We start from the raw sequence: 27487 nt of genomic DNA, 5'->3' as shown, positions 1-27487 counted from the left end.
TGCACCCATTTAAAAAACAAACACGTGCAAGCGTGTACACACATTGGAGGTCCAGTGAACAAAATGGACCCGCCTATGGAAATCAAATGCCCGTTCAACTGATCGATTCTAGCGCTGGGTCTGCACAGAGTGATGAAAGATCAAATTGACCAGGAAAAAAAGAAAGCATTTTTGAGGAAGCCTGGCGTCCCTTGGCATCCATGAATACAAGCCACTGCCTAGATCTCAGAACGTTTTGGTAGTGAACTCTTCTTTCATAACCCATTAAGGTCCTCATCTTAAAAGGTCCCTCAAGTCCAAATGTCCATCTGGGTTCAACCATAAGGTTCTATCTGACACATTTTCAGTTTTTAAGAAGACTGTAGCTATTTGACCACATAAATGACAGAATAACACTTCTACCAAGATAGAGTCAGAACACATCATCAAATAGAAAATGCATTATGAGCATCAGACAAATCACTGTCATCGCTGAACAATGATGTGACAACATCATTACTTTAAGATTTATGACAGTTTTGTTTTGTTCCTTGTGTGCCATTATTGCTGGCTAGATTAGCATAGACCAGTGGTTCCCAACCAGGGGTACTAGGACCTCTGTATGTACTTGGTCTATCCACAGGGGGTACTTGAGAAGACTCATGAGACAGTAAGCCAACTGGTAAAAGACGCATGAGGGGGTCCTTTTGGGGTACTCCGGGCAGAGCAAAATTGAGTTGGTGGCACAGTAAGTGGAAAAAGGTTGGGAACCATTGGCCTAGACCATACTTAGAGTGAGATGGCAAAGACATGTCTTGTGTTTGGTCCGGGTCCGTCTGGATTTGTTCAGGCTTGTGATTGGATTTCAGATATAACTTTATAGTGCCAAGTTCTAATGGGTTAATGCAGATATAACTATCTAGTTTTTCATTTATTTCACTTAAAATGTACTTCTAATTTCACAGACATATGAAGAACCATTTAAAGATGTATTATATCTGACTAACTCATTTTTGACAAGGTCTCGATTTGTAGTTGCATGTATCGATTTTTTTCACTTGACTTGAACTTGTGACTTGCTTTTAAAATGTATGACTTGGACATGATTCGAGACTTGACCCATTCTATTTGAAACTCGGACCTTGTGACTTGAGACTTGCTTGTGACTTGAATAATAGTGACTTGGTCCCACCTCTGGTGTGAGCACATACAAAAAAAGTGTTGAACCCTGCTGCCTATGATTCATTTATTCCAGAATTCTTGAAGAGTAAAAGGAGATTGATGCAGAGTTTAAGTTCAGATTTATGCTCAGTCTCTATGATTCATTATTCATTGTGTAAGTTCAAGTTAAAACAGCAGCAGTGATTTTTGCTTTAACATCTCTGAGGCAGACAGCAACAGGAAAACGTTTTTACCATTTGGCAAAACGACCACATCCTGGTCCGGATAGAGCAGCCAAGCCATCTCTTATCAGCTGTCCACTCTCTCCTCTTTGGTGCATATTTACTCGGGCCTCTGTAGGCTAGAAGATAAACCTACCCACAGTGTCTGTTTGCTCATAATTCATTCAACCTTTATTTTCAATTATAATAAAATCATTGCTTTTAAAATCAGTTGATCTATTGACAAGATAGGGTCTTTCTTTTGAACTGAGAAAGAACTAGGTTAATATGGGCTCAACATTTTAAGCCATGGGCAGAGACTGTGATCCTTTATATCAGGACTAGAAACTTCCAAAATACTGAAGCATCAAATTCATCTTCCTATGTTACATGATGCCTTATATATATACACACAAACCCTATACAGTATATACAACAGTACAAAAGTTAAGTACGTAAATAAACATAGGCCTAGCAAATACTATGAAGAAATGTGAGCCCACATACAAATCCTCAAAATAAAATAATATCCAAAGCTTTCATTTTCACTACTGCAGTGAAAATTAACATTGTATTGTCTAAGTAGTGGTCAATCCTTTCTATTAAGAAATGTTATTCAAGTGCTTATTGACAATTAACTGTAAGAACTGAAATAAGTCTTATATATTGTAATTTTAAATCTTCAGGTTGTCTGAGTCTGCTGTGACCTCCGTTCACACTTCTGCTTAAGTTGCCTCCTTCTCATTTGTGTTTTCCAGGGAGTATTTTTCCTCCGAGGCCTCTGCCCTCTTTATTGCCATTTTCTCTGCAGTTTTCATGGCCAGTTTCTGCGATCGCCTCCTGAGACAGCACTTCACAGTAGCCAACACCACGACCACCAGAACGACCAAGGTCATCACTGCTATCACCACAGGTATGACGATTTTGGCTCTCTTGTCCACTATCTCAATGTCATCCGTAGGGGAAGTGGGAGTGGGTTGGTCCGGCAGAAAGATGGTAATTGTTGGCTTGGGAGTGGGAGTGTGGTCTTGGACCAAATAGTTGTCACTTCCTTCAGGAGTAAAAGTAGCTACTGGTAGTGCATTGCATGACACTGAGCCCTTGTCTTGAAGATTTCCATTTTTATCACGGCATTTACAGAGGTAAGAACCCTCTGTGTTGACACACTGGCCTTTGCAGGGCTGATCTCTGCATTCATCATTGTCCACACAGTTTCCAGACCCATCTCTCACGTAACCTGCTTTGCACGAAGCACAAATGCCATCTATAGCCGATCCATCATCACGTTTCCATTTCAGAGTTGTTGCAGAGCAAGTCAGTTTAAACAATTGCCCAGACAAACATTCTAGATCCAGTTTATGAGGATTATTTGGGTCTGGCCTTATTGATCGGGCCTCCAGTATGTGTGGGGTAAGACACTGGTCCATGAAAGGCATCTTTTCATCACGTTGTTTACAAATGAATGGACGATTTGTCTTACAGGTACTGGGAACAAACCCCCAGTTCACTATTTCAGTTCCATTAAACTCACCCGAGAGAAATACACAGTGTATAACCGTGCATGTTGGTTTGGGCAAAGACTTCCACTGATCCAGTTTTGTGTCACTGCTGCTATCCACTGTCCATTTAAAACCTTTCAGAGGTGTGTCATTTTTCACACAATCCAACTTTTCTTTCCTCAAACCCACCCAAAACTCAAATGTACCTTCTGTGGATGACATGTTCGCGATGACTTTCAAAATATTCGTGGCTTCCTCCATACTGGCCACTTTAGTTAGGAAACTGGCAGGCAGACAGGCTTCTAAAGCTTTGTCGAAGTTGAGAGGACTCAGATGAAGAGTATAGTGTTCATCATCAGGAACACACAGACCCACCCCCAAGACGCTCCACAGGCATATCCAGTAGTACTCCATTCTCCCCGCTTGCAACAATCGATCTGATGACAGTGGTGCTCAGTCAGACTGATGATGGTCCTCCTGCTAGCCTCCCCTGTAATGGACTGGCTGACGATGCAAATTTCCCTGCTACTTTCTTAGCCTACCCTGAGAGGCCCTCCCAAGACAACAAACACAGGAAGTGTGCTTAGACTTGATACAGCCATCCACTTCCTCTGCAGAGGGGGTGGTGGCATATCCAAACATTAGCAACTTTTAAACAAATTATCGTTGTTATAAAAGTATACAGCAGCCTAAGATTCAAGGCCTGGCAGATGATAACTCCAGCATAATAACTCCAGTAATTTCAATGATTTAGCTCTTTGATAATATTTCCCCATGAGATCACCAGGCGAGCTTCACTTTCTGTTGTGGGAGATGCAGGAAGTTTTCCTTCACAGAAAAGGCTTGCAAAATAAAGAAAAGAACCAGTGTCACAAATGGGTGCTGAGATCCAACTTGAAACTTGTGAGAGGATATGCCAGCCTGCTGATACTGTCCTGATATCAGGATGTGATGATAAAAAGCAGAAGTATGATTAATTCCCTCAGGAAATAGACCCTCGCTAATGTGTGCTTTGATTTTTATCAACCCTAAAACACGAAACTCAGAAAGTCATTGTGTCATTGTATAGCAACTTGACTTAGTGAGGCGTTCAGGGGGGACCCCACTTGGGATATACAAAGTATTCATTGTCTACTAAGTAAATTACTATTATTTAGGTTCTGCGGCAGTGTTTCTTTGTCAGAGAAAAGCAGATGCTTCCTGGGGAAGTGCCAGAGAATGGCAGGAAGAGAAGCTGAGGTGGAGTGCATTTCTACAACTCAGAGAGGAGAGGACCTTATCCACAGCACATCTCAGACAGGAGAGGACCTTGTCCACAGCACATCTCAGACAGGAGAGGACCTTATCCACAGCACATCTCAGACAAGAGAGGACCTTTTCCACAGCACATCTCAGGCAGGAGAGGACCTTATCCACAGCACATCTCAGACAGGAGAGGACCTTATCCACAGCACATCTCAGACAGGAGAGGACCTTTTCCACAGCACATCTCAGACAGGAGAGGACCTTGTCCACAGCACATCTCAGACAGGAGAGGACCTTGTCCACAGCACATCTCAGACAGGAGCAATCCAAGGGACACAGAGGGAAGGGTCCGGTGTGGGGGAACCAAAGGAAATGGAATTCTAAGTGCACAGGAAAAGGAGTCTCCCCCAAAAGCCATCAGAGAACAAAGGAACAAGGGAGTGAAGTCACACTTCCTTTTGTCTACTTACTGTGAATATGTATGTATGCTTTCCATTTAAGACAGAAAAAATAAACAACCCTGTCTTGTACCCCAGACTGTATGGTTTCAGTGTGATTGCAAAGGATTGTGGGTAGAGGATTTGTATCATCATTTCCATTTCCACTCCCTACAGTGACCAACCACACAGTCCTTCAGGTGAGGAGGCAACTGTTTGCCGTGGTGGATGGAAATCTGCCACAGTACCCCTACTAAACATAATCCGGTCGAAGGACCATGAAAAAGGAACCCAAGATATTTAACTGGTTGGATAGATGTCACCAGGTGTACTCAGCTCCGGTCAGAGAGCAAGCAGACGACAGAGAGGACTGGTGGTTGGATATGGTAAAGGTGTGTGATTCTGCAACAAAGGAGAGGCATCATGTCAGGTTGCATAACATAAAAGGTCATGTTGATAAGGACAAAGCTATTAAAACATATCTCAAATGATGAAAATTACATTGTTAGGTAACTACAATAAACATGGAAAATAGGAAACAAACTTACTCTTAACTTGAACGCACACAACTGGAAAGAAATGTAGGAATTTCTTGCCAGGATTTAAATACAAAAGGTGTGAATGAGCGTATCTGGGCAGTCCGGATAATTAGTGACAAGTTTGTGCCATTGAGAGAGTCAACAGGTAGTCAACAAGTTCCATCTCAGCAGTATGCTGCGCCACTGAGCGCTTTTGTACAAAACCGGAGGCTGTGTGGAGAGTGTGGGCAATTTCGGAGCCTCCAGAGGCATGCAGAGGCCAAATCAAGCTCCTTACCGCATTTCTGTGCACCTCTCAAATTTTGCAACAATGCGGAGGGCTCCTTAAAGCTCCCCATTGACATGATTGGTTGACGGTAGGTGGGGGCGGGAGGTCCTGTATTAACACAAACTGACTTCGCAAGAAGTATGAAAACCCTGAAGACTGCAGAGGTTGCATCACAGTAAATGCTGTACGGGCACTTCAGACATCAGATTGACCACGCAGAGCCTTTAACACTATTGTACTTGAGGACTATTTCTATGGTTTTACTTAGTGGGAGTCATGACGCCAAAAGTCAAATTATGATATTAAAGTAATGCATGCTACCTACATAACGCTTCTGAATACTATTGATGCAATTTTTTTGTGAACACCGATTCATGTAGCAATACAATGAGCTGTTGAATTATTCAGTACCACAGTACCAATTTGTTTTCAGGTTTTTACATTTTTCAATGTTTATTCAAGAAAACATGCACTTGATGGTTGCTCCAAACTGTCCACCTATTTTTTATATTTTCCCCCCATGAACACTGTTAAAGATTTAGACTGCTTGTTCTCCTCCTCAGTTTAGTTTGTTCTTAAACTACGATGCCTCTCCCTTCAGTTTCCTGTCGTACCTCATCAATGTAAACACAACCGTTCTCGATGCACTAACTTATTTCCTCTACCCTGTCATCCATTTTCCTTTGCTATGATTTCTAATGATATACAGTGGGGCAAAAAAATATTTAGTCAGCCACCAATTGTGCAATTTCTCCCACTTAAAAAGATGAGAGAGGCCTGTAATTTTCATCATAGGTACACTTCAACTATGACAGACAAAATGAGAAAAAAAATCCAGAAAATCACATTGTATGATTTTTAATGAATTCTTGAGATGTTGCTACAATATATCCACATGCATTTCCCTGCCTCATGATGCCATCTATTTTGTGAAGTGCACCAATCCATCCTGCAGCAAATCACCCCCACAACATGATGCTGCCACCCCTGTGCATCACGGTTGGGATGGTGTTCTTCGGCTTGCAATCCTCCCCCTTTTTCCTCCAAACATAACGATGGTCATTATGGCCAAACAGTTATATTTGTGTTTCATCCGACCAGAGGACATTTCTCCAAAAAGTACGATCTTTGTCCCCATGTGCAGTTGCAAACTGTAGTCTGGCTTTTTTATGGTGGTTTTGGAGCAGGGTCTTCTTCCCTGCTGAGCGGCCTTTCAGATTATGTCGATATAGAACTAGTTTTCCTGTGGATATAGATACTTTTGCACCTGTATCCTCAAGCATATTCACAAGGTCCACAAATTAACTTTTAACAAGGCACACTTGTTAATTGAAATGCATTCTAGGTGACTACCTCATGAAGCTGGTTGAGAGAATGCTAAGAGTGTACAAAGCTGTCATCAAGGCAAAGGGGGGCTGCTTTGAAGAATCTGAAATATAAAATATATTTGGATTTGTTCAACACTTTTTTGGTTACTACCTGCCCTGAATGAAGGGTGACCACTGGGTACATGGGGTTAAAGACAGAGTCCTGTATCTCCTGGATGCAATTAAAAGTGTAACCTTCTAATTGGACGAAACACTGACGGTTATTCAGCCTTTCAACACATGAATCAACACACAATGGCAATCATTCCTGTGGGTTAACAGATCTGCTAACATTGACTTAATGAGGAATGATGTTCAGAAGTGACTGCAACTGTGCTTACTGACAATGCCTTTATATATATAATAGTGTTGTTCACTCATTAATATAGCTACTTTTGTTAGTTGACAGCTCTATAAACCAGTAAATGGCCTGCTATAATATGTGTTTCAGTTTCAGAAGGCAGTAGAACATTTTCCTTGTACTTTACAATGAATGTCATTCACATGTATCTGTACGAACTGCGCAAACAGCATTCAGTGCATCAGAACGCTTAAAAAAAAAAAAACACTGTATTATCCACAATATGACCCGAGGATGACAACAGATATCGACAAGAAAATTGGCATAACTTTAAAAAAGTAACCTCTTTCAACTTAACTGGACATGGCAAGTTACCTTCTGACATGACTGCTGAATGACTGTTCATATCCATGTAGTACAAACAGTATTCTGTTTGTTAGAACACAGTGCTTTGCTTTTGCCTCTGATCTGGGGATGACCTGCGAGCTCTGTCGAACCACATTTATCCAATACAGGTAAGTGCTGTGGGAAATGCTTTCAAGCTGAGGCACATATTCACCCTTTGTTCTCGACAAAGTACTTGAACGGAGTGATTCTTGGCGAATACAATGTGCAGGAAATGAACTGACCCCGACTGCAGCTGGTAGTCAGACAGACCCGAAGGCCAGACCCGAAGGCCAGACCAGAAGGCCAGACCAGAAGGCCAGACCCGAAGGCCAGACCAGAAGGCCAGACCCAAAGGCCAGACCCGAAGGCCAGACCAGAAGGCCAGACCAGAAGGCCAGACCAGAAGGCCAGACCCGAAGGCCAGACCAGAAGGCCGTTTGAAACTCCTTTCTCTTTTCTCTACATTTTACTTTCACATTTGAGTCATTTAGTAGACACTCTTATCCAGAGCCACTTTTTTATCATTATTATAATTGTATTTTGTTTTTTAGACAATACACAAATATACGTATACAATAGACAACTTAACGTTCTACAGACTACTAAACTAGACGTTGGCTGGGACTTAATGCCCAACCTCAAAAGACAAATAAAGACAAAAACACCAACTCAGACATACATACATTTCAACAAACATTAATGCCATCACACTTGCTCAGACCCACATGCTCTTCATACCCATCGTCTCACAATAACATCCCTTCCCATTTTTCATCTTGTGGCTAGCTCCAGTGATTGGAACACTTTATGCCATAAGGCTTCAAATTGCACTTTTTTGTTTCTCTCTGTAACACAAGGTTGTTCAATATATATACAGTATATATAGTATGGTCACATTGGGTATCTCAGCGCACTCTTGTATGCCATGCCTTGAATATGCAGATAGACTAATTAAAGTAAACTTCTGACAGCCAACTTTCTAAGTCTGAGTGCCATGAGAGTTTTAAGATACTTTTCAAAGAGGTTTCAGACATTTTTGAAAGATGGGAAGGGACTCCACTGTCCTGGTTAAAGGGGAAAGCTAGTTCCACCATTGGGGTGCCAGTACAGAGAAGAGTTTTGACTGGCCTGAGCGGATGGGAGGGCCCAGAGACCAGAGGTGGCAGAACGGAGTAATCGGGTTGGGATATAGGGTTTGATCATAGCCCCTTAGCCCTCTTTTCATCATGTCTGTAATTGTAAAGGAAATGACAACAGGACCCCTCTCTCTGCTCCTCTCTCAATAAAGCCACATCATTACATTTTTGGGAGAAGAGGAAATGTTTCATATTGTCCCAGGAGTCTCCCTGGGCTGGTCCCCGAGGGGGAAGGATGGGGGATGGCCAGGGTTTGACAGGCTGTGGTCTGTGTTAATACCATTAATACCATTAACACAGACCACAGCCTGTCAAACCCTGGCCATCCCCCGCTCAGGCCGACAGCAACATTTTACCATAATTTCTAGGCGGCAGGAGGACTATTTATAGGTGTAGCACATCAATCCCATACGGATTAGCCCTGGATATTTCATTACAGTTTACCGCCTCTCCCTGTTGTCCTCTTACTCACTAGCAGCTATGTGGTTTGTGGGGCAGTGAGAGAAAAGAGAGAGAGCAAGAAAAGAGAGCGAGAGAGAGAGGGAGAGAGAGAAAGGAGAGTGAGACAGTGAGAGACAGAGAGAGCAAGAGAGAGAGAGAGAGAGAGGGGAAGGTGAGAGAGAACAGAGAGGGAGTGGGGAGAAAGAGAGGCAGAACTATAAACCATTATCATCAGCACAGAGGATCCTGATATTTACTTTGATTACCACCCCCCCCCCCCCCCTCCAAATCCCAAGAGGGAGCAATTTATCCAAGAGGAAAATATATTTTTATTTCATCTTTAGGAAACCATTCAAACAGGAAATGAATGTCAGAGATGCAATATTGAATACGTAGCTGAGAATAAACTTGAGTTATTCGCTTCCCCTCTCATTTGACAGGCATATGCTAATTACTTGTGTATGAAAGTAAGGTATTTAGAGAGGTTAAAGACCTGTATAATGTTAGCTCTAAGAACATATGTTCTTCAATTCTGGTCCTGGAAACTTTGTACTAACACACCTACGCAAGAACAAAAGCCAGCACCTCCTGTGGGCTTCTACGACCACTGTCCTGGAGAGTATTCTGCCTAAGCGGTTTTGCTGGATCATCGCCAAAGTGAAGATTACTATCAGACGTGGAATTCTCCAGTGATTCAATATCAATACTGTATGCGGGTGAACAGCCAGACAAACACTAGAGCTTTGAAAGGGTACATGGAAAACACAAAGAAAGGCAAGGATGCATAGCCATACAGTATTACAGGGCTTCAAAAGCGATATGTAAAATGTACTACATTTGTAGAGAAGCCTTTTTTAGTCCCCATGTGTAACCGTTTCTCTGGTAGACAGTCGCACAATTGTGTAAACCAAAGCTAGTGAGATTTGACAGCACATCGGACTGGATGACGTAAATAACAGGTAAATGACAGGTACACATTACTCAAGGTCATTTCCTAGACTATGATGGAGTTTGATGTCACGTGGTTTCCCCCCCTATCATCTTGAAAAGGGCTTGAATTTAATTGAAATCCCAGATCTGATACATCTTGGATACAACTCAAACAATAATTTCTTTGTAGGTCAATATCAACACTGAGAAATCACAATCCCCATCAGCAGCAGAGGAGATGTTGGTGCTTTGCTCCCTATACCCACTGCTGTGCACAGACAGGGGTAGGTGCAACATTTGCGGGCTGTGGGTTCTGAACAACAATGACAACAACAAAAAAACATAGTATACCAAATTGTTAATTAGTAATTTATACCATTGGCCAAAGGGGCAGGTGCTCGGGCACTGGTAGACCTCTATCGGTGCACGTGCCTGCCTATACCATTACTGACATTATGGGTTGATACAGCGTAGCATGGCAAGACAATACATCTACACAAATTATATGATACAACTTGTGTCAAAGACACCACTTGCCTGTTGTTAGTGACTATGTATTTCAAAGGAATGCAGGTTTGAATGAGCCATAATGAGCAATAGTTTAATTTGTAGAAAGCTTAAGGCAGTCAGGTGGTTTTCATTGAGAGTTGATACATGTGGAAAAATGACTCTCTTTCTGATGTCCTCTGGTGCTTTTCAGCAAAATTAAATTTATCCTTGACTGGAAGTGTTTTCAACAAATCTTTTTTTCCTGGATTTACAAAATGGTAGATAACAAGAGGAAAAACACCCTACAGGAGAAATTGTTATGCTGTTAAATTGTTATCACAGGAGCCTGCTGAGGGGAGAATGGCTCATAATAATGGCTGGAACGACACAAATGGAATGACATCAAACACATATTTTTTAAATGTATTAACCTTTAACTAGGCAAGTCAGTTAAGAACAAATTCTTATTTACAATGACGGCCTACCAAAAGGCAAAACACCTCCTGCGGGGACAGGGGCTGGGATTAAAAATACATTAAATAAAAATATAGGACAAACACACATCACGGCAAGATAGACAACACAACACTACATAAAGAGAGACCTAAGATAACATAGAAAGGCAGCAACACAACATGACAACAACATGGTAGCAACATAACATGGTAGCAGCACAAAACATGGTACAAAAATGATTGGGCACAGACAACAGCACAAAGGGCAAGACGGTAGAGACAACAATACATCATGCAAAGCAGCCACAACTGTCAGTAAGAGTGTCCATGATTGAGTCTTTGAAGGAAGAGATTGAGATAAAACTGTCCAGTTTGAGTGTTTGTTGCAGCTTGTTCCAGTCGCTAGCTGCAGCGAACTGAAAACAGGAGCGACCCAGGGATGTGTGTGCTTTGGGGACAGAATGTGACTGGCAGAATGGGTGTTGTATGTGGAGGATGAGGGCTGCAGTAGATATCTCAGACAGGGGGGTGTGAGGCCTAAGAGAGTTTTATAAATAAGCATCAACCAGTGGGTCTTGAGACGGGTAAAACTGGTTGATGTATTAGGATGTCATCCCATCAATCCCAGTCACTGCCGCGAGCACGTTCTACCCAAACTCCTGGGATTGTTACACTCCAAATTGTTGACTGGTACATTATTTTCTATATTTTTCCTTGAACCTGAATACTGTTGGAAAACTGTGCACAGTTATCTCAATGATTGAAAATAATGTTCTACTGTCAACAGTCAATCTAACAATCTGTCCCATAATAGTTCACTATGGTCTTCTAAAAGTACCAAAGTAGTTGTAATTGTCCCTGTATAGAAGTAGGATCTTAATTTCAGCCAGTTTGCTACAGCAGGGAAATTATCCTGCTGCAATTGGACATTTTTAATTATTGTGTGGAATGTAATTAATGGACGTTTTTGTAAGGGTTGATTCCTTTTTCGTCTGGAAAAATTAAGTCTGACATTTCAAAATGGAAATTACAACCTTCACAAGCCCTTTTAAATCTCAAATACACTACACATTTTACATTTCCTGCATCGCAGGAAAGTTCTCCTGCAATGGGGTGATCAAATTAACATCCTGTATTTATAAAATAAATATGTATTTATTTAACTAGGCAAGTCAGTTAAGAACAAATTCTTATTTACAATGACTGCCTACCGGGGAACAGTGGGTTAACTGCCTTGCTCAGAGGCAGAACGACAGATTTTTACCTTGTCAGCTTCTATCTGTAGGCCTACTCAGAAAACATATTGATCTGTCACCGCTAATGTCCTTGGTGGCCCCTCCAAAGTTTTCTTGTAAACAACTCAAAAAGCATTGAATCCAATAGCATATTATCTTTCTTGGTATCTTCTTTGTCTACAGTGCACTTCTAGAGCTAAGTGCATCAGTCTTAGTAGTGGTATGAACAAAAGTAGCTTAAAGAACCTGTTGCTTTAATCAGGAGGACCTGATGAATATTCCTTATTAAGGCCTTACAAGGCTACAGCAGAAATGTCAAATATTTATGATTTAACTATTGATGATGTAGCAAGGCACAAGGCGAGACCCAGATGCAGACACAGGAGGCAGATGGTTGGAGTCTTACAATATTTATTCATCCAAAGGGGTAGGCAAGAGAATGGTCGTGGACAGGCAAAAGGTCAAAACCAGTTCAGAGTCCAGGAGGTACAGAGTGGCAGACAGACTCGTGGTCAAGGCAGGCAGAATGGTCAGGCAGGCAGGTACATAGTCCAGGAGGTACAGAGTGGCAGACAGGCTCGTGGTCAAGGCAGGCAGAATGGTCAGGCAGGTGGGTACATAGTCCAGAAGGGACTGGAGGGGGTGGAGACAATAACAGGAACAGGTGAAACAGATCAGGGTGTGACATGATGTGTGTGTTGATTTATCAATACTGCTGTATAAGGGATGGTTCAAGGCCGTTATCTTTAAATAATAGATTCTGCACATAAAGTATATGAAAGCAGGTCTGATTTCACTTCCGTTCTGATAATGTTCCCCCTCTGCGAAAAGTGCAAATCAATCCCAGAACAACAGCAAAGGACCTTGTGAAGATGCTGGAGAAAACAGGTACAAAAGTATCTATATGAACAGTAAAACGAGTCCTATATCGACATAACTTGAAAGGCCGCTCAGCAAGGACGAAGCCACTGCTCCAAAACCACCATAAAAAAGCCAGACTACGGTTTGCAACTGCACATGGGACAAAGATCATACTTTTTGGAGAAATATCCTCTGGTCTGATGAAACAAAAATAGAACTGTTTGGCCATAATGACAATCGTTATGTTTGGAGGAATATTGGTGTGGATATATTGAAGCAACACCTCAAGACAACTGAGTTTAAATGTATTTGGCTAAGGTGTATGTAAACTTCCGACTTCAACTGTACATACATCATAGCAATAGGAGTGTCTCTCTTGAGAAGCACAAAATTGCTATGGATGTGCATTAGTCTTGCAGGACCATCCTTCTTGCCTTGTTGACTCAAAGCTTGCGCTTCCGAGGCTAGGTTTGTCCCCTTGGTCTTATCAAACCACAGTGTAGTGACAAACCGTAACTCTCCATCCTGCACTGTTTAATTGGGGTTGACCCCTGCCTTGGCCTCATTATCAACATGGCCCCTTCATAAACACACCTGACATCCAGTCTGAGGGGTCACAGCTGCCTTGCATTTGGTTTTCTATTTTTTTGGTGTTCAGACGTTAAATCAAAAGATGACATCTCATGAATATTTATGCCTATTTATGAATGAGACCTTGTAGGTTGCAAGAGGAAGGGAACGTACTTTGTAAATATGCCTTTGTCCCGAATGGCACCCTATTCCCTATATAGTGCACTACTTTTGACCAGAGCCCTATAGACCCCAGGTCCTTGTCCAAAGTAGTGCACTATATAGGGAATTGGATGCTATTGGGGTCGCAACCATGATGGACCTTGCTAGTGACCACTTCTCAGAGCCTGCCGGGGCAAGGAAAGACACCTGTGTGTCCCCAATGGTATCCCCAATGGCACCCATAGGGCTCTTCTCAACATACCTGCACTATGTAGGGACGAGGGTGCCATTGAGGACATAACCACTATTCCATTGCCATTTATCCATGTCCTTATATATAAAACTCTTGGCCCTTTTGGGCCAGTAATCCATGACAGAATGCCATACAGTCCATTATTGCAGTGGCAATAAATGTAATTGTGTATCATGTGGATGTCAGCTATGCTGATTTAAGCTAGGCCTGACTGTCTAAGAGAGGAGGGTATGTTGTGTCATCAGACAATGCAGTCAGCAGGATCGGATGGCTTTTTGACTCCCACCAGCCATTTGATTAATTGAGTGGGTCTTGCCAGGTTTTGTGTTAATTGCCATTGGCACAATGCATATGGGATTTGTTGTCCGACGAGCCAAAAGTTATCCCATATTCAAAGCATCTCTCTCTCTCTGATCTGCCAGAAAGCTATTGCACCGTGCAGATAAACTGTTAGAGGACAAATTTGAGGGCCACACAATAGCATCCTACACTGATAGTACAAAACATTAAAGTGGAACTGACAGCATTTTAGCAACATAAAATCGTATTCAAATCTGTTCATATACACCCCCAGGAAGAATTACACATTTTTAAAACATTTCTGACAAGCGAGCACTTAGACTTGGTCATTTTCACATTTTCATACATTCTTAGAATGTTTGGGAATTACAATGCATTCAGAAAATATTCAGACCCCTTGACTTTTTACACATTTTGTTATGTTACAGCCGTATTCTAAAATGGATGAAAAATATTTTTCCCTCATCAATCTACACTCAATACCCCAAAATGACAAAGCAAAAACAGGATTTTTAAATTTTTTGCAAATGTATATATAAATAAAAACTGAAATATAACATTTACATAAGTATTCAGACCCTTTAGAAAAATTGGCAGCGATTACAGCCTTGAGTCTTCTTGGGTATGCCGCTACAAGCTTGGCACACCTGTATTTGGGGAGTTTCTCCCATTCTTCTTTATAGATCCTCTCAAGCTCTGTCAGGTTGGATGGGTAGCATCGCTGCACAGCTATTTTCAGGTCTCTCCAGAGATGTTTGATCAGGTTCACTTGTCCCGAAGACTTGTCCCGAAGCCACTCCTGCATTGTCTTGGCTGTGTGCTTATGGTTGTTGTCCTGTTGGAAGGTGAACCTTTACCCCAGTCTGAGGTCCTGAGCGCTCTGGAGATGGTTTTCATCAAGGATCTCTCTGTACTTTGCTCTGTACATCTTAGCATTGCCCCTGACTAGTCTCCCAGTCCTTGCCACTGAAAAACATCCCCACAGCATGATGCTGCCACCACCACGCTTCACTGTAGGGATGATGCCAGGTTTCCTCCAGATGTGACGCTTGGCATTCAGTCCAAGGAGTTCAATCTTGGTTTAATCAGACCAGAGAGTCTTGTTTCTCATGGTCTGAGAGTCCTGTAGGTGCCTTTTGGCAAACTACAAGCGGGCTGTCATGTGCCTTTTACTGAGGAGTGGCTTCCGTCTGGCCACTCTACCATAAAGGCCTGATTGGTGGAGTGCTGCAGAGAGATGGTTGTCCTTCTGGAAGGTTCTCCCATCTCCACAGAGGAACTCTGGAGCACTGTCAGAGTGACCATTGGGTTCTTGGTCATCTCCCTGACCAATGCCCTTCTCCCCCATTGCTCAGTTTGTCTGGGTGGCCAGCTCTAGGAAGAGTCTTGGTGGTTCCAAACTTCTTCCATTTTAGAATGATGGAGTAACGGTGTTCTTGGGGACCTTCACTGCTGCAGACATTTTTTGGTACCCTTCCCCAGATCTGTGCCTCGACACAATCCTGTCTTGGAGCTCTACGGACAATTCCTTCAATCTCATGGCTTGGTATTTGCTCTGACATGCACTGTCAACTGTGGCCCTTATATAGACAGGTGTGTGCCTTTCCAAATCATGTCCAATCAATTGAATTTACCACAGGTGGACTCCAATCAAGTTGTAGAAACATCTCAAGCATGATCAATGGAAACAGGATGTACCTGGGCTCAATTTTGAGTCTCATAGAAAAAGGGTCTGAATATTTATGTAAATAAGGTATTTATGTTTTCTTTTCTATTTTACATTTGCAAAAATCTCAAAAAACCTGTTTTCGTTTTGTGGTTGAATACTTATGTAAATGTAAATAAGGTATTTTATGTTTTTTAGTTTTAATAAATGAGTTAACATTTCTAAAAACCTGTTTTGGCATTGTTATTATGGGGTATTGTCTGGAGATGAATGAGGGCATTTAAAAAATGTTTTTGTTTAGAATAAGGCTGTAACGTAATAAAATGTGGAAAAGAGGGTCTGAATACTTTCCGAATCCACTGTATGTATACTAAGGGATTTTTGAAAATTCTATAGCAATATAGAGTGGGAAAGCCGCCATGGGTCCGGACAATTAAGAAACACTGCAGTAAATAAAACCTAATAAAAACATCTGTTCCGTCCAAGAGTTTACCCAGAACGGGGCACCATAGCCAAATCAGAGCTACAGTAGGCCTTTATGCAAGCAAGCCATTTGCCACACAGGCCTGCCATCATTCACTTTGAACTGGACTGTGTGTTTACAGGCAGTTGGGCCTGCCATCATTCACTTTGAACTGGACTGTGTGTTTACATGCAGTTGCAACAGCACGACTTTAGATCATTAGAACGCATTCGCCAAAAGCCACAAAATTCTGCAAATATGTCAATACCACAGGAGTCCTCTTACATTTGGGAACATTACTCTTCTATTGAAAAAAAAAATCATGATAAGGTAGCTAGCTAGCCATCTAGCTAACGTTAGGCTCTGTGATTTTAGCTTGCTACAAAAATAGGCATGCTAGCCTATTAGCCATGTTATGACTGACTTTTGATTGAATTGACATCCCCAGCCTTAGTTACACTTGTCCGTTTTTGTTCAAAATATTGAGTCATTTCAATTGGAGGCAGCAAACAATGTAACAGGCCAGCTGTGATTTACAACCTGAAAGCAATATTTATTTTTTGGACTACCAAGAAATGTGTTGGTGAATTATATTAGATCATTAAACTGCATCCATCTATTCTGCCAGCAATGCCTTAGTATACATCATGGAATGTTGAGTCAAAGAAACTCAGCAAAAAAAGAAACGGGTTTAAACACGGTTTCCCATGCTTGTTCAATGAACCATAAACAATTAATGAACATGAAGCTGTGGAATGGTTGTTAAGACACTAACAGCTTACAGACGGTAGGCAATTAAGGTCACAGTTATTCAAACTTAGGACACTAAAGAGGCCTTTCTACTGATTCTGAAAAACACCAAAAGAAAGATGCCCAGGGCCCCTGTTCATCTGCATGAACGTGCCTTTGGCATGCAGCAAGGAGGCATGAGGACTGCAGATGTGGCCAGGGAAATAAATTGCAATGCTGTGAGACGCCTAAGACAGCGCTACAGGGAGACAGGACGGACAGCTGATCATCCTCGCAGTGGCAGACCACGTGTAAAAACACCTGCACAGGATCGGTACATCCAAACATTACACCTGTGGGACAGGTACAGGATGGCAACAACAACTGCCCGAGTTACACCACGAACGCACAATCCCTCCATCAGTGCTCAGACTGTCCACAATAGGCTGAGAGAGGCTGGACTGAGGGCTTGTAAGCCAGTTGTAAGGCAGGTCCTCACATCACCGGCAACAACTATGGGCAGAAAGTGTTCATCTCTGACGAGTCGCGGTTTTGTCTCACCAGGGGTGATGGTCGGATTCACGTTTATCGTCGAAGGAATGAGCGTTGCACTGAGGCCTGTACTCTGGAGCGGGATCGATTTGGAGGTGGAGGGTCAGTCATGGTCTGGGGCGGCATCATCGGACTGAGCTTATTGTCATTGCAGGCAAACTCAATGCTGTGCGTTGCAGGGAAGGCATCCTCCCCCTCATGTGGTACCCTTCCTGACATGACCCTCCAGCCATACTGCTCGTTCTGTGCGTGATTTCCTGCAAGACAGGAACGTTAGTGTTCTGCCTTGGCCAGTGAAGAGCCCGGATCTCAATCCAATTGAGCACATCTGGGACCTGTTGGATCGGAGGGTGAGGGTTAGGGCCATTCCCCCCAGAAATGTCTGGGAACTTGCAGGTGCCTTGGTGGAAGATTGCGGTAACATCTTACAGCAAGAACTGGCAAATCTGGTGCAGTCCACGAGGAGGAGATGCACTGCAGGACTTAATGCAGCTGGTGACCACACCAGATATTGACTGTTACTTTTGATTTTGACCCCCTCCCCTTTGTTCAGGGACACATTATTCCATTTCTGTTAGTCACAAGTCTGTGGAACTTGTTCAGTTTATGTCTCAGTTGTTGAATCTTGTTATGTTCACACAAATATTTACACGTCAAGGTTGCTGAAAATAAACACAGTTGACAGTGAGAGGACGTTTCTATTTTTGGTGAGTTAGAACCCATTTTTAAAACCTTTTATAAAGATGTTTTTGTAGCATAAACTGGGAATTTGATATTTTTTACTGATGTTATGATTCTGTTTGTTTCATATCTGCAAAGTAGTTTAAACGCTGTCAGTTTAAGAACACCTTCCTAATATTGAGTTGCACCCCCTTTTACCCTCAGAACAGGCTCAATTCGTCGGGGCATGGACTCTACTAAGGTGTCAAAAGCGTTCCACAGGGATGCTGGTCCATGTCGACTCCAATGCTTCCCACAGCTGTGTCAAGTTGGCTGGTAGCGGATCTCTACTCCAAATAGCTCGTTCCATCTCGTCCCACAGATGCTCAATTAGATTAAGATCTTGGTGACTGGGCAAGCCACTGCAGTAACGTTTGTGGAACCATTTCTGGACAATCCTAGACTTATAACATTAGCCAGCTGAAAAAATCAATTCGCAGATGGAGACATTGCTGCCATGAAGGGATGCACAGACGATGAATATGAAGTTGAAAATGTGTGAAATTTCCCTTTAAATTACTACTCACTAGAGAATTCGTTTTTTTTAAATGTACTGTTGCTTGCCTGCTCAATGGAAATTTACATTATGCATAATGTTTCTAAAGTGACATGGCTGTTTGATATGCTTGTAACAATGCATACAAAATATAACTGACATAATCCTAAGTATAGTGACCCTGGTTACTGTGATGGTTCTTGTTTGTTTTGCTTGTTTGTAGTGCACTACTTTTGACCAAAGCTCTATGGGCCCTCTATGGTACATTATATAAACAATATGATGAATTTTGGGACACACTGCCAAAGTGTCCATTAGCTGGTAGTGCTGTCTTTAATCCATTAACCTGCTACTATATTTGAAGTGTAATGGTTCAGCACCGACTGACAGTCATAAAGTAATGTTCGCTGGCTAATTGGGTTCGCATCAAAGCCTAATTGCATATCTGTCTTATTGAGCAATGTGTTCGAAAATCAACAAACCATCCGAGTTGGATTGTATTTCATACCATGTTTGGGGTTTGATTTCTGTGGGTTTTCTTGATAACGATCCTGATTTGACATATTTTGGCGCAAGTAATTTCTTTCAGTATGAGGAGCAGATGAGGACAGAATCATCCACTCTCAGAAAGAGAGTGAATCATAGGAAAGTTCAAAATCTTTCTGAGAGTGAATGATTCTGTCCTCACCTGCTCCTCATACTTCAACTGAAAGAAATCACTTTTCACAATAGCTATATACCGTATAAAGCATGTGAATAAAGTCACTGAATGCCTACTTCCTGTATAACTCATCCATGTGGGTTATAGAGTACAGCAGAAAGAACGATGAATGATCTTTCTCTCTCTCACACACACGCACACGTCCTTGTCTTCCAAGAGAAAATTCACTATTACGTGGATTAATATCACACTCATTGGCATATTTTCAGTTCACATCATTGCTATTCATACTCACAATGATGAACAACACCCTTATGTCGTCACCCTTTCCTCCAGAATTAAAGTCTATCATGAAGTCTATTCCCCTCACACTCATTATAGCCTTCATCACCCTTTCCTCCAGAAGTACAGAAAATACTATTATAAAGCATTTAAAGAATAGTCTATTCCCCTCGCACTATGGCTTTAACCCAAATGGCACCCTATTCCCTATACAGTGCACTAATTCCCTATATAATGGGCTACTTTTGACCAGGTCCTTTGGAATAGGGAGCCATTTGGGACGCAGCCTCTGCCTTCCCCAGTGCTTCCTCCTCTCTCAGTCAGTCAAAGCCCTCTCAGCCGTCTCTGTGTCCTGTGGCCCAAGGTCAGCCTTAATGATGACAGACTCAGCATGCAGCTGCCATCCAAGCCTGGCTACCTGTGCCCTGTTATACTCAATTAAAGTGACCCTGCACGTTTTGTTTTTTGCAATTTGTATGATACGTTACAAATCCAATTTGTGCTTAAGATACCGGAAGGCGCCTTTAACTTCACAGCCCTGAGTCACTACTTTTGATCAGGGCCCATAGGGCTCCCGTAAGGCTCCCATCAGGCTCCGGTCAAAAGTAGTGCACTATATAGGGAATAGGGTGCTATTTGGGACAAAGTTTCAGTGACTACAAACTACAGTGGCAGCAGCCGACCATCCACCTGTACAAGGTCATTCTAGAGGACAGACAGAAGGCAAAGTCAGAAGCCAAATGCTGGGCAGGCAGCAGAGAGAGAGATTCATCACTATGTATCGCATCATCAGCTCGGGCCTCATTGTCTATTTAGGACCCATTTGCTCTGATAAAGCTTTATTACTGCCTGCGTTTCCCATTTGAAGCACCTCATACTATTTATCATAAATGTCCTTCAGGGGCCAGTGATTTCGCTGGCTCACAGGCTGGCATGAAAGGACGATTGCAGATAAAATATTAAAGTAAAAGGTCCCCAGGGTATCTAGTGTGGATACATATTCACCCATAGTGTACCTGTTACTAATGAGGAATGTAAAGGAATTGTGATTACTGTTTCATATGCACATCAGCTTAGGATGGGGGGTATCTTTGTATGAAAGCCATCAAGACAACCCCAACGTCAGTTTACACAGCAGTTGGCATCATCATCAAACACAACGAAGCAGGACCACATTAAAACACATCAATGATTACAGCATATTATACAACGGGTGGGTCTAATTCCGGATTCTGATTGGTGTCTATTCTCTCCTGAGCGCTCCTTTCCCACCTGAACCCAGTGGGATCCGTCTCTCCTTGCCCCAGGAGTACGACGGGAGGGCTGCGAACTGCCAGGGGTTCTTGTTACAATTAGACCTTTATCTGGCCACCATCCACCAGCTCCATCGGACTGTGAGAGGGTGTCCGCCCTCGTCTCATGCCTCACCGGGAGAGCCCTGGAGTAGGCCAACACCATGTGGAGAGAGGGAGATGCGACATTGGACTAGTTTGAGGAGTTCACCCGCCGTTTCCGGGCAGGCTTCGACCACCTGCCCGAGGGTAGAGCCATCTGAGGCAGGAGACGAGAAGCGCCCAGGAGTTTTTCCTGGAGTTTAGGACCCTGGCTGCTGGCGCGGGATGCAACAACAGGGCCCTGATAGACCATTACCGCTGCAGTCTGCGTGAGGACGTCCGTCGGGAGACACCACCCGCACATTTGACCAGCTGGTGGACCTGTCCATCCGTCTGGACAACCTGCTGGCTACTCGCGGACGTTCAGATCGGGGTCTGGTGGTTCCATCCTCCCGCACCTCCTCTCCGATACCCATGGAGCTGGGAGGGGCAGTGCGCAGGGATACCGGAAGCGGTTCCCGCTCGTGCACCATCTGGGGCCGCAGAGGTCACACTGCCGGTCGGTGCCGGGTTGGTTCCTTGGTGCTACTACGGTGGAAAGTCCAGACCAGGTCTCCACCGTGTGCATTCCCCCTGAATATGCAGATTTGGCTCTCTTTTGAGAAGGCAACTCTATTACCACCTCATCGACGGGGCGATTGTGCGATAGATCTCCTGGAACGCTGCACTTCCCAGGCAGCAAGCAGGCGTGCATTGCATCAGGGGTACATTCGGTCCTCCACTTCACCTGCCTCCTCAAGTTTATTTTTTGTGAAGAAGAAGGAGGGAGGTCTACATCCGTGCATTGACTATCGGGGTCGGAATCAGATCACTGTGAGGTATAGCTACCCACTACCGCTCATAGCCACAGCGATAGAGTCAATGCACAGGGTGCGCTTCTTCACTAAACTAGATCTCAGGGGCGCTTACAACCTGGTGCGCATCCAAGAGGCAGACGAGTGGAAGACGGCTTTCAGTACCTCGTCATGCCGTATGGGTTGATGAATGCGCCATCCGTCTTCCAAGCCTTTGTAGACAAGATTTTCAGGGACCTGCACGGGCAGGCTGTAGTGGTGTATATTGATGACATTTTGATATATTCCGCTACACGCGCTGAGCATGTGTCCCTGGTGCACAGGGTGCTTGGTCGCCTGTTGGAGCATGACCTGTACATCAAGGCTGAGAAATGCCTGTTCTTCCAACAGTCCGTCTCCTACCTTGGGTATCGCATTTCCACTTCAGGGGTGGAGATGAAGAGTGACCGCATTGCAGCCGTGCGTAATTGGCTGACTCCCACCACGGTAAAGGAGGTGCAGCAGTTCTTAGGGTTTGCCAACTACTACCGGAGGTTTATCCAGGCGTTTGGTCAGGTGGCAGCTCCCATTATCTCACTGCTGAAGGGGGGACCGGTGAGTTTGCAGTGGTCAGCTGAGGCGGACAGGGCTTTTAGTCACCTGAGGGCTCTGTTTACCTCGGCTCCCGTGCTGGCCCATCCAGATCCCTCTGTGGCATTCATAGTGGAGGTGGACACGTCCGAGGCTGGGATAGGAGCGGTGCTCTCTCAGCGCTCGGGTACGCCACCTAAGCTCCGCCCCTGTGCCTTCTTCTCGAATAAGCTCAGCCCGGCGGATGTGGGGGACCGGGAGCTGTTGGCTGTCGTCAAGGCCTTGAAGGTGTGGAGACATTGGCTTGAGGGGGCTAAACACCCTTTTCTCATCTGGACTGACCACCGCAACCTGGAGTACATCCGGACGTCGAGGAGACTGAACTCCGCTACCTTGCCAGGCAAGGTGGGCCATGTTTTTCACCCATTTTGTGTTTACCCATTCCTACAGACCAGGCTCTCAGAACGTTAAGGCAGACACATTGTCTCGGCTGTATGACACAGAGGAGCGGCCCATGGATCCCACTCCCATTCTCCCAGCCTCTTGCCTGGTGGCACCGGTAGTGTGGGAGCTGGACGCGGACATTGAGCAGGCGTTCAGAGCCCGCTCCCCTTCAGTGTCCGGCTGGGCGTCTGTACGTTCCGTCTGCTGTCCGCGACCGGCTGATCTATTGGGCCCATACGCCACCCTCCTCTGGTCATCCTGGTATCGGTCGGACGGTGCGCTGTCTTATTGGGAAGTTCTGGTGGTCCACTTTAGCTAAGGATGTGAGGGTTTATGTTTCCTCCTGCTCGGTGTGTGCCCAGTGCAAGGCTCCTAGACACCTGCCCAGAGGTAAGTTACAACCCTTACCCGTTCCACAACGGCCATGGTCGCACCTGTCGGTGGATTTCCTGACTGATCTTCCTCCTTCACAGGGTAACACCACGATCCTGGTCGTTGTGGATCGTTTTTCTGAGTGCTGTCGTCTCCTCCCGTTGCCCAGTCTCCCTACGGTCCTACAGACTGCAGAGGCTCTATTTGCACACGTCTTCTGGCACTACAGGGTGCCTGAGGATATAGTGTCTGATCGGGGTCCCCAGTTCACATCGAGGGTCTGGAGGGCGTTCATGGAACGTCTGGGTGTCTCGGTCAACCTTACCTCAAGTTTTCATCCCGAGACTAACGGGCAGGTGGAGAGAGTAAATCAGGATGTGGGTAGGTTTCTGAGGTCTTATTGCCAGGACCGGCTGGGGGAGTGGGCAGCGTTAGTGCCCTGGGCAGAAATGGCCCAGAACTCGCTCCGCCACTCCTCCACTAACCTTTCTCCCTTCCTGTGTGTATTGGGGTATCAGCCGGTTCTGGCTCCTTGGCATCAGAGTCAGACCGAGGCTCCTGCGATGGACGACTGGTTCGGCGCGCGGAGGAAACATGGGAGGCCGCCCATGTCCACCTTCAGCGCGTCGCGCTGCGCCAGAAATTTGGTGCAGACCGTCACCGCAGTGAGGCCCCGGTGTTCGCACCGGGGGACCGGGTCTGGCTCTCGACCCTAAACCTGCCCCTCCGCCTGCCTTGTCAGAAGCTGAGTCCGCGGTTTGGGGGGCCATTTAAAGTCCTGAGGAGATTGAACAAGGTATGTTACAGGTTACAGCTTCCCCCCGATTACCGCATTAACCCCTCGTTCCATGTGTCTGTCCTCAGGCCGGTGGTGGCTGGCCTGCTCCAGGAGTCTGAGGTGCGTGAGGCTCCTCCGCCCCCTCTGGACATCGAGGGGGCCCCGGCGTACTCCGTTCGTTCCATATTGGATTCGAGACGTCAGGCGAGGGGCCTTCAGTACCTCGTGGACTGGGAGGGGTATGGTCCGGAGGAGAGATGCTGGCTTCCGGTGGAGGATGTGTTGGATCCTTCTATGCTGTGGTCGGTGCTGACGCGCGTCAGGGGGGTACTGTCACGACTTATGCCGAAGTCGGTCCCTTTCCTTGTTCGGGCGGTGTTCGGCAGTCTAGCCATCACCGATCCATTTTTCATTTTCCATTGGTTTTGTCTTGTCTTCCTTCACACCTGGTTCCAATCCCATCAATTACATGTTTTGTATTTAGCCCTCTGTTTCCCCTCATGTCCTTGTCAGAGATTGTTTGATTGTATGTGATGTGCTAGTTATGTGTTGGTGTGCGACAGGTTTTGTACCCACTTTTGTTATTTTGTATATTTTGGTTTTTGGAGTTTTGTTAGCACTTATTACACGACTCCATTTTTACCAAGTTTGTTCTCCTGCGCCTGATGTCCCTGCCACCAACACGAACCCTTTACAGCAACAGTCAGGACTTTGCTAAACTGAGTAACAGTAATATGTTGAAGAGTCCGTGTTAACTCAGTGTAAACGAAATGCAGCACAACTCTAAAGATGTGACAGTGGCACACCATTTTCCTATGCAGTGATTTGAGATGTTCTGTTTTCAGATGTCTGTCTAATCAGTTGTAGTTCTATTTTCAGGTGTCTGTCTGTAATTATTGTAGTTCTGTTTTCAGGTGTCTGTCTAAATCAGTTGTAGTTCTTGTGCATAGATGTGTGCCCACGTGTACGCCATAAACATGCATCGTAATCAATGAAGCCCGAGAATATTAAGGTCACAGTTATTAAAACTTAGGGCACTAAAGAGGCCTTTCTACTGACTCTGAAAAACACCAAAAGAAAGATGCCCAGAGTCCCTGCTCATCTGCGTGAACGTGCCTTTGGCATGCTGCAAGGAGGCATGAGGACTGCAGATGTGGCCAGGGCAATAAATTGCAATGTCTGTACTGTGAGACGCTTAAGACAGCGCTACAGGGAGACAGGACGGACAGCTGATCGTCCTCGCAGTGGCAGACCACGTGTAAAAACACCTGCACAGAATCAGTACATACAAACATCACACCTGTGGGACAGGTACAGGATGGCAACAACAACTTCCCAAGTTACCCCAGGAACGCTCAATCCCTCCATCAGTGCTCAGACTGTCCACAATAGGCTGAGAAAGGCTGGACTGAGGGCTTGTAAGCCTGTTGTAAGGCAGGTCCTCACCAGACATCACCGGCAACAACTAAGAGCACAAACTCACCGTCGCTGGACCAGACAGGACTGGCAAAAAGTGCTCCTCACTGACGAGTCGCGCTTTTGTCTCACCAGGGGTGATGGTCGGATTTACATTTATCATCGAAAGAATGAGCGTTACACCGAGGCCTGCAGGATCGATTTGGAGGTGGAGGGTCGGTCATGGTCTGGGGCGGTGTGTCACAGCATCATCGGACTGAGCTTGTTGTCATTGCAGGCAATCTCAACGCTGTGCGTTACAGCGAAGACATCCTCCCCCCTCATGTGGTACCCTTCCTGCAGGCTGATCCTGACATGACTCTCCAGCATGACAATGCCACCAGCCATACTGCTCGTTCTGTGCGTGATTTCCTGCAAGACAGGAACGTCAGTGTTCTGCCATGGCCAGCGAAAAGCCTGGATCTCAATCCAATTGAGCACGTCTGGGACCTGTTGGATCAGAGGGTGAGGGCTAGGGCCATTCCACCCAGAAATGTCCGGGAACTTGCAGGTGCCTTGGTGGAAGAGTGGGGTAACATCTCACAGCAAGAACTGACAAATCTGGTGCAGTCCATGAGGAGATGCACTGCAGTACTTAATGCAGCTGGTGACCACACCAGATACTGACTGTTACTTTTGATTTTGACCCCACCCCTTTGTTCAGGGACACATTATTCAATTTCTGTTAGTCACAAGTCTGTGGAACTTGTTCAGTTTATGTCTCAGTTGTTGACTCTTATGTTCATACAAATATTTACACATGTTAAGTTTGCTGAAAATAAACGCAGTTGACAGTGAGAGGACGTTTCTTATTTTGCTGAGTTTAGAAGCGTCAGTATGTTAACTGGAGAATGGCTGCCTTGTTGTTTGGTTAGACATTGTGTCAGTGGGTGATATGGGCAAGCAGCTTTTGTGTAAAATCACCAGTGTGCTTTCATGGATGTGATCATTAAACATAGCCTTTGTTTCGTGCAGTTAGTGCTCATTACTCAAGGTGTCAAAGGTATCTTAGAATGCACAGCCGTTACCATAGAGACCAAATGGCCCTGAGATAAAACTGGAGAACTGGAGGGTGCATATTAGTACAAAATATGATAGATCTAACTCATGCATAATATTCCCTGTATGACTTGATGTACTCACTCTCTCACAGTGTACTCGCACAGTATATTTTTACTCTCTGAAAGTGGAATGAGTTAACTTTTCTTTTCACATAACTTTTCTTTGTAATTCCACAAAATGTATTTTTTTTATACTGAACAAAAATGTAAATGCAAGATGCAATAATTTCTAAGATTTTACTGTTACAGTTCATATAAGGAAATCAGTCAATTGACATAACTTCATTAGGCCCTAATTTATGGATTTCACATGACTGGAAATCCCACTTGGGAGCCAGGTCCAGCCGATCAAAATGACTTTTAGCCCTCAGAAGGGCTTTATTACAGACAGAAATACTCCTCAGTTTCATCAGCTGTCAGGGTGACTGGTCTCAGACGATCCCGCGGGGGAGGATGCCAGATGTGGAGGTCCTGGGCTGGCGGGTTGTGAGGCCGCTAAATGGTCAGAGATTTCTCTAACAACATAAGGTAAATACTTTGATTCAGTCTACACGTCATTTAACTGCTATGGCCAATTCATACATCAGTGGTGTGTTGTTTCACCCAAACTCTGGACATACCCCCAGCCTGCTGTGATGAGCTAATAAAATAGCATGGCTATTGAAGCCAATTGAAGCACTAGAAAACAGGGACAAATTAGTATGAAAATAAAATATATATTTCAAAACTATTGAGTAGGTTGTGATGAATGTTAGTGAATGGCTCATTCATTATGTATAGTCAGATTATGAGATAAGTTCAGCATTGCCTCATA

The 27487-nt window shown here is 44.4% G+C and overlaps 2 protein-coding genes across 2 annotated transcripts; one reads left to right on the top strand and one right to left on the bottom strand.

The window, feature by feature from the left end:
- Positions 1-1530: 1530 nt before the first annotated feature.
- On the bottom strand, positions 1531-3356 carry LOC139383720 (complement component C1q receptor-like). The gene has a single exon (XM_071128277.1). The coding sequence runs from the start codon at positions 3272-3274 to the stop codon at positions 2087-2089; it is 1188 nt and encodes a 395-aa protein (XP_070984378.1). The 5' UTR covers positions 3275-3356; the 3' UTR covers positions 1531-2086.
- A 21882-nt stretch (positions 3357-25238) lies between these two features.
- On the top strand, positions 25239-25931 carry LOC139383616 (uncharacterized). The gene is made up of 2 exons (XM_071128170.1): positions 25239-25687; positions 25769-25931. The coding sequence occupies exons 1-2, from the start codon at positions 25239-25241 to the stop codon at positions 25929-25931; spliced, it is 612 nt and encodes a 203-aa protein (XP_070984271.1).
- Positions 25932-27487: the final 1556 nt, after the last annotated feature.

This window comes from Oncorhynchus clarkii, chromosome 25 (assembly GCF_045791955.1).
Source record: "Oncorhynchus clarkii lewisi isolate Uvic-CL-2024 chromosome 25, UVic_Ocla_1.0, whole genome shotgun sequence".
Lineage (NCBI taxonomy): Eukaryota > Metazoa > Chordata > Actinopteri > Salmoniformes > Salmonidae > Oncorhynchus > Oncorhynchus clarkii.
This window is presented reverse-complemented; position numbering and strand designations above follow the sequence as displayed.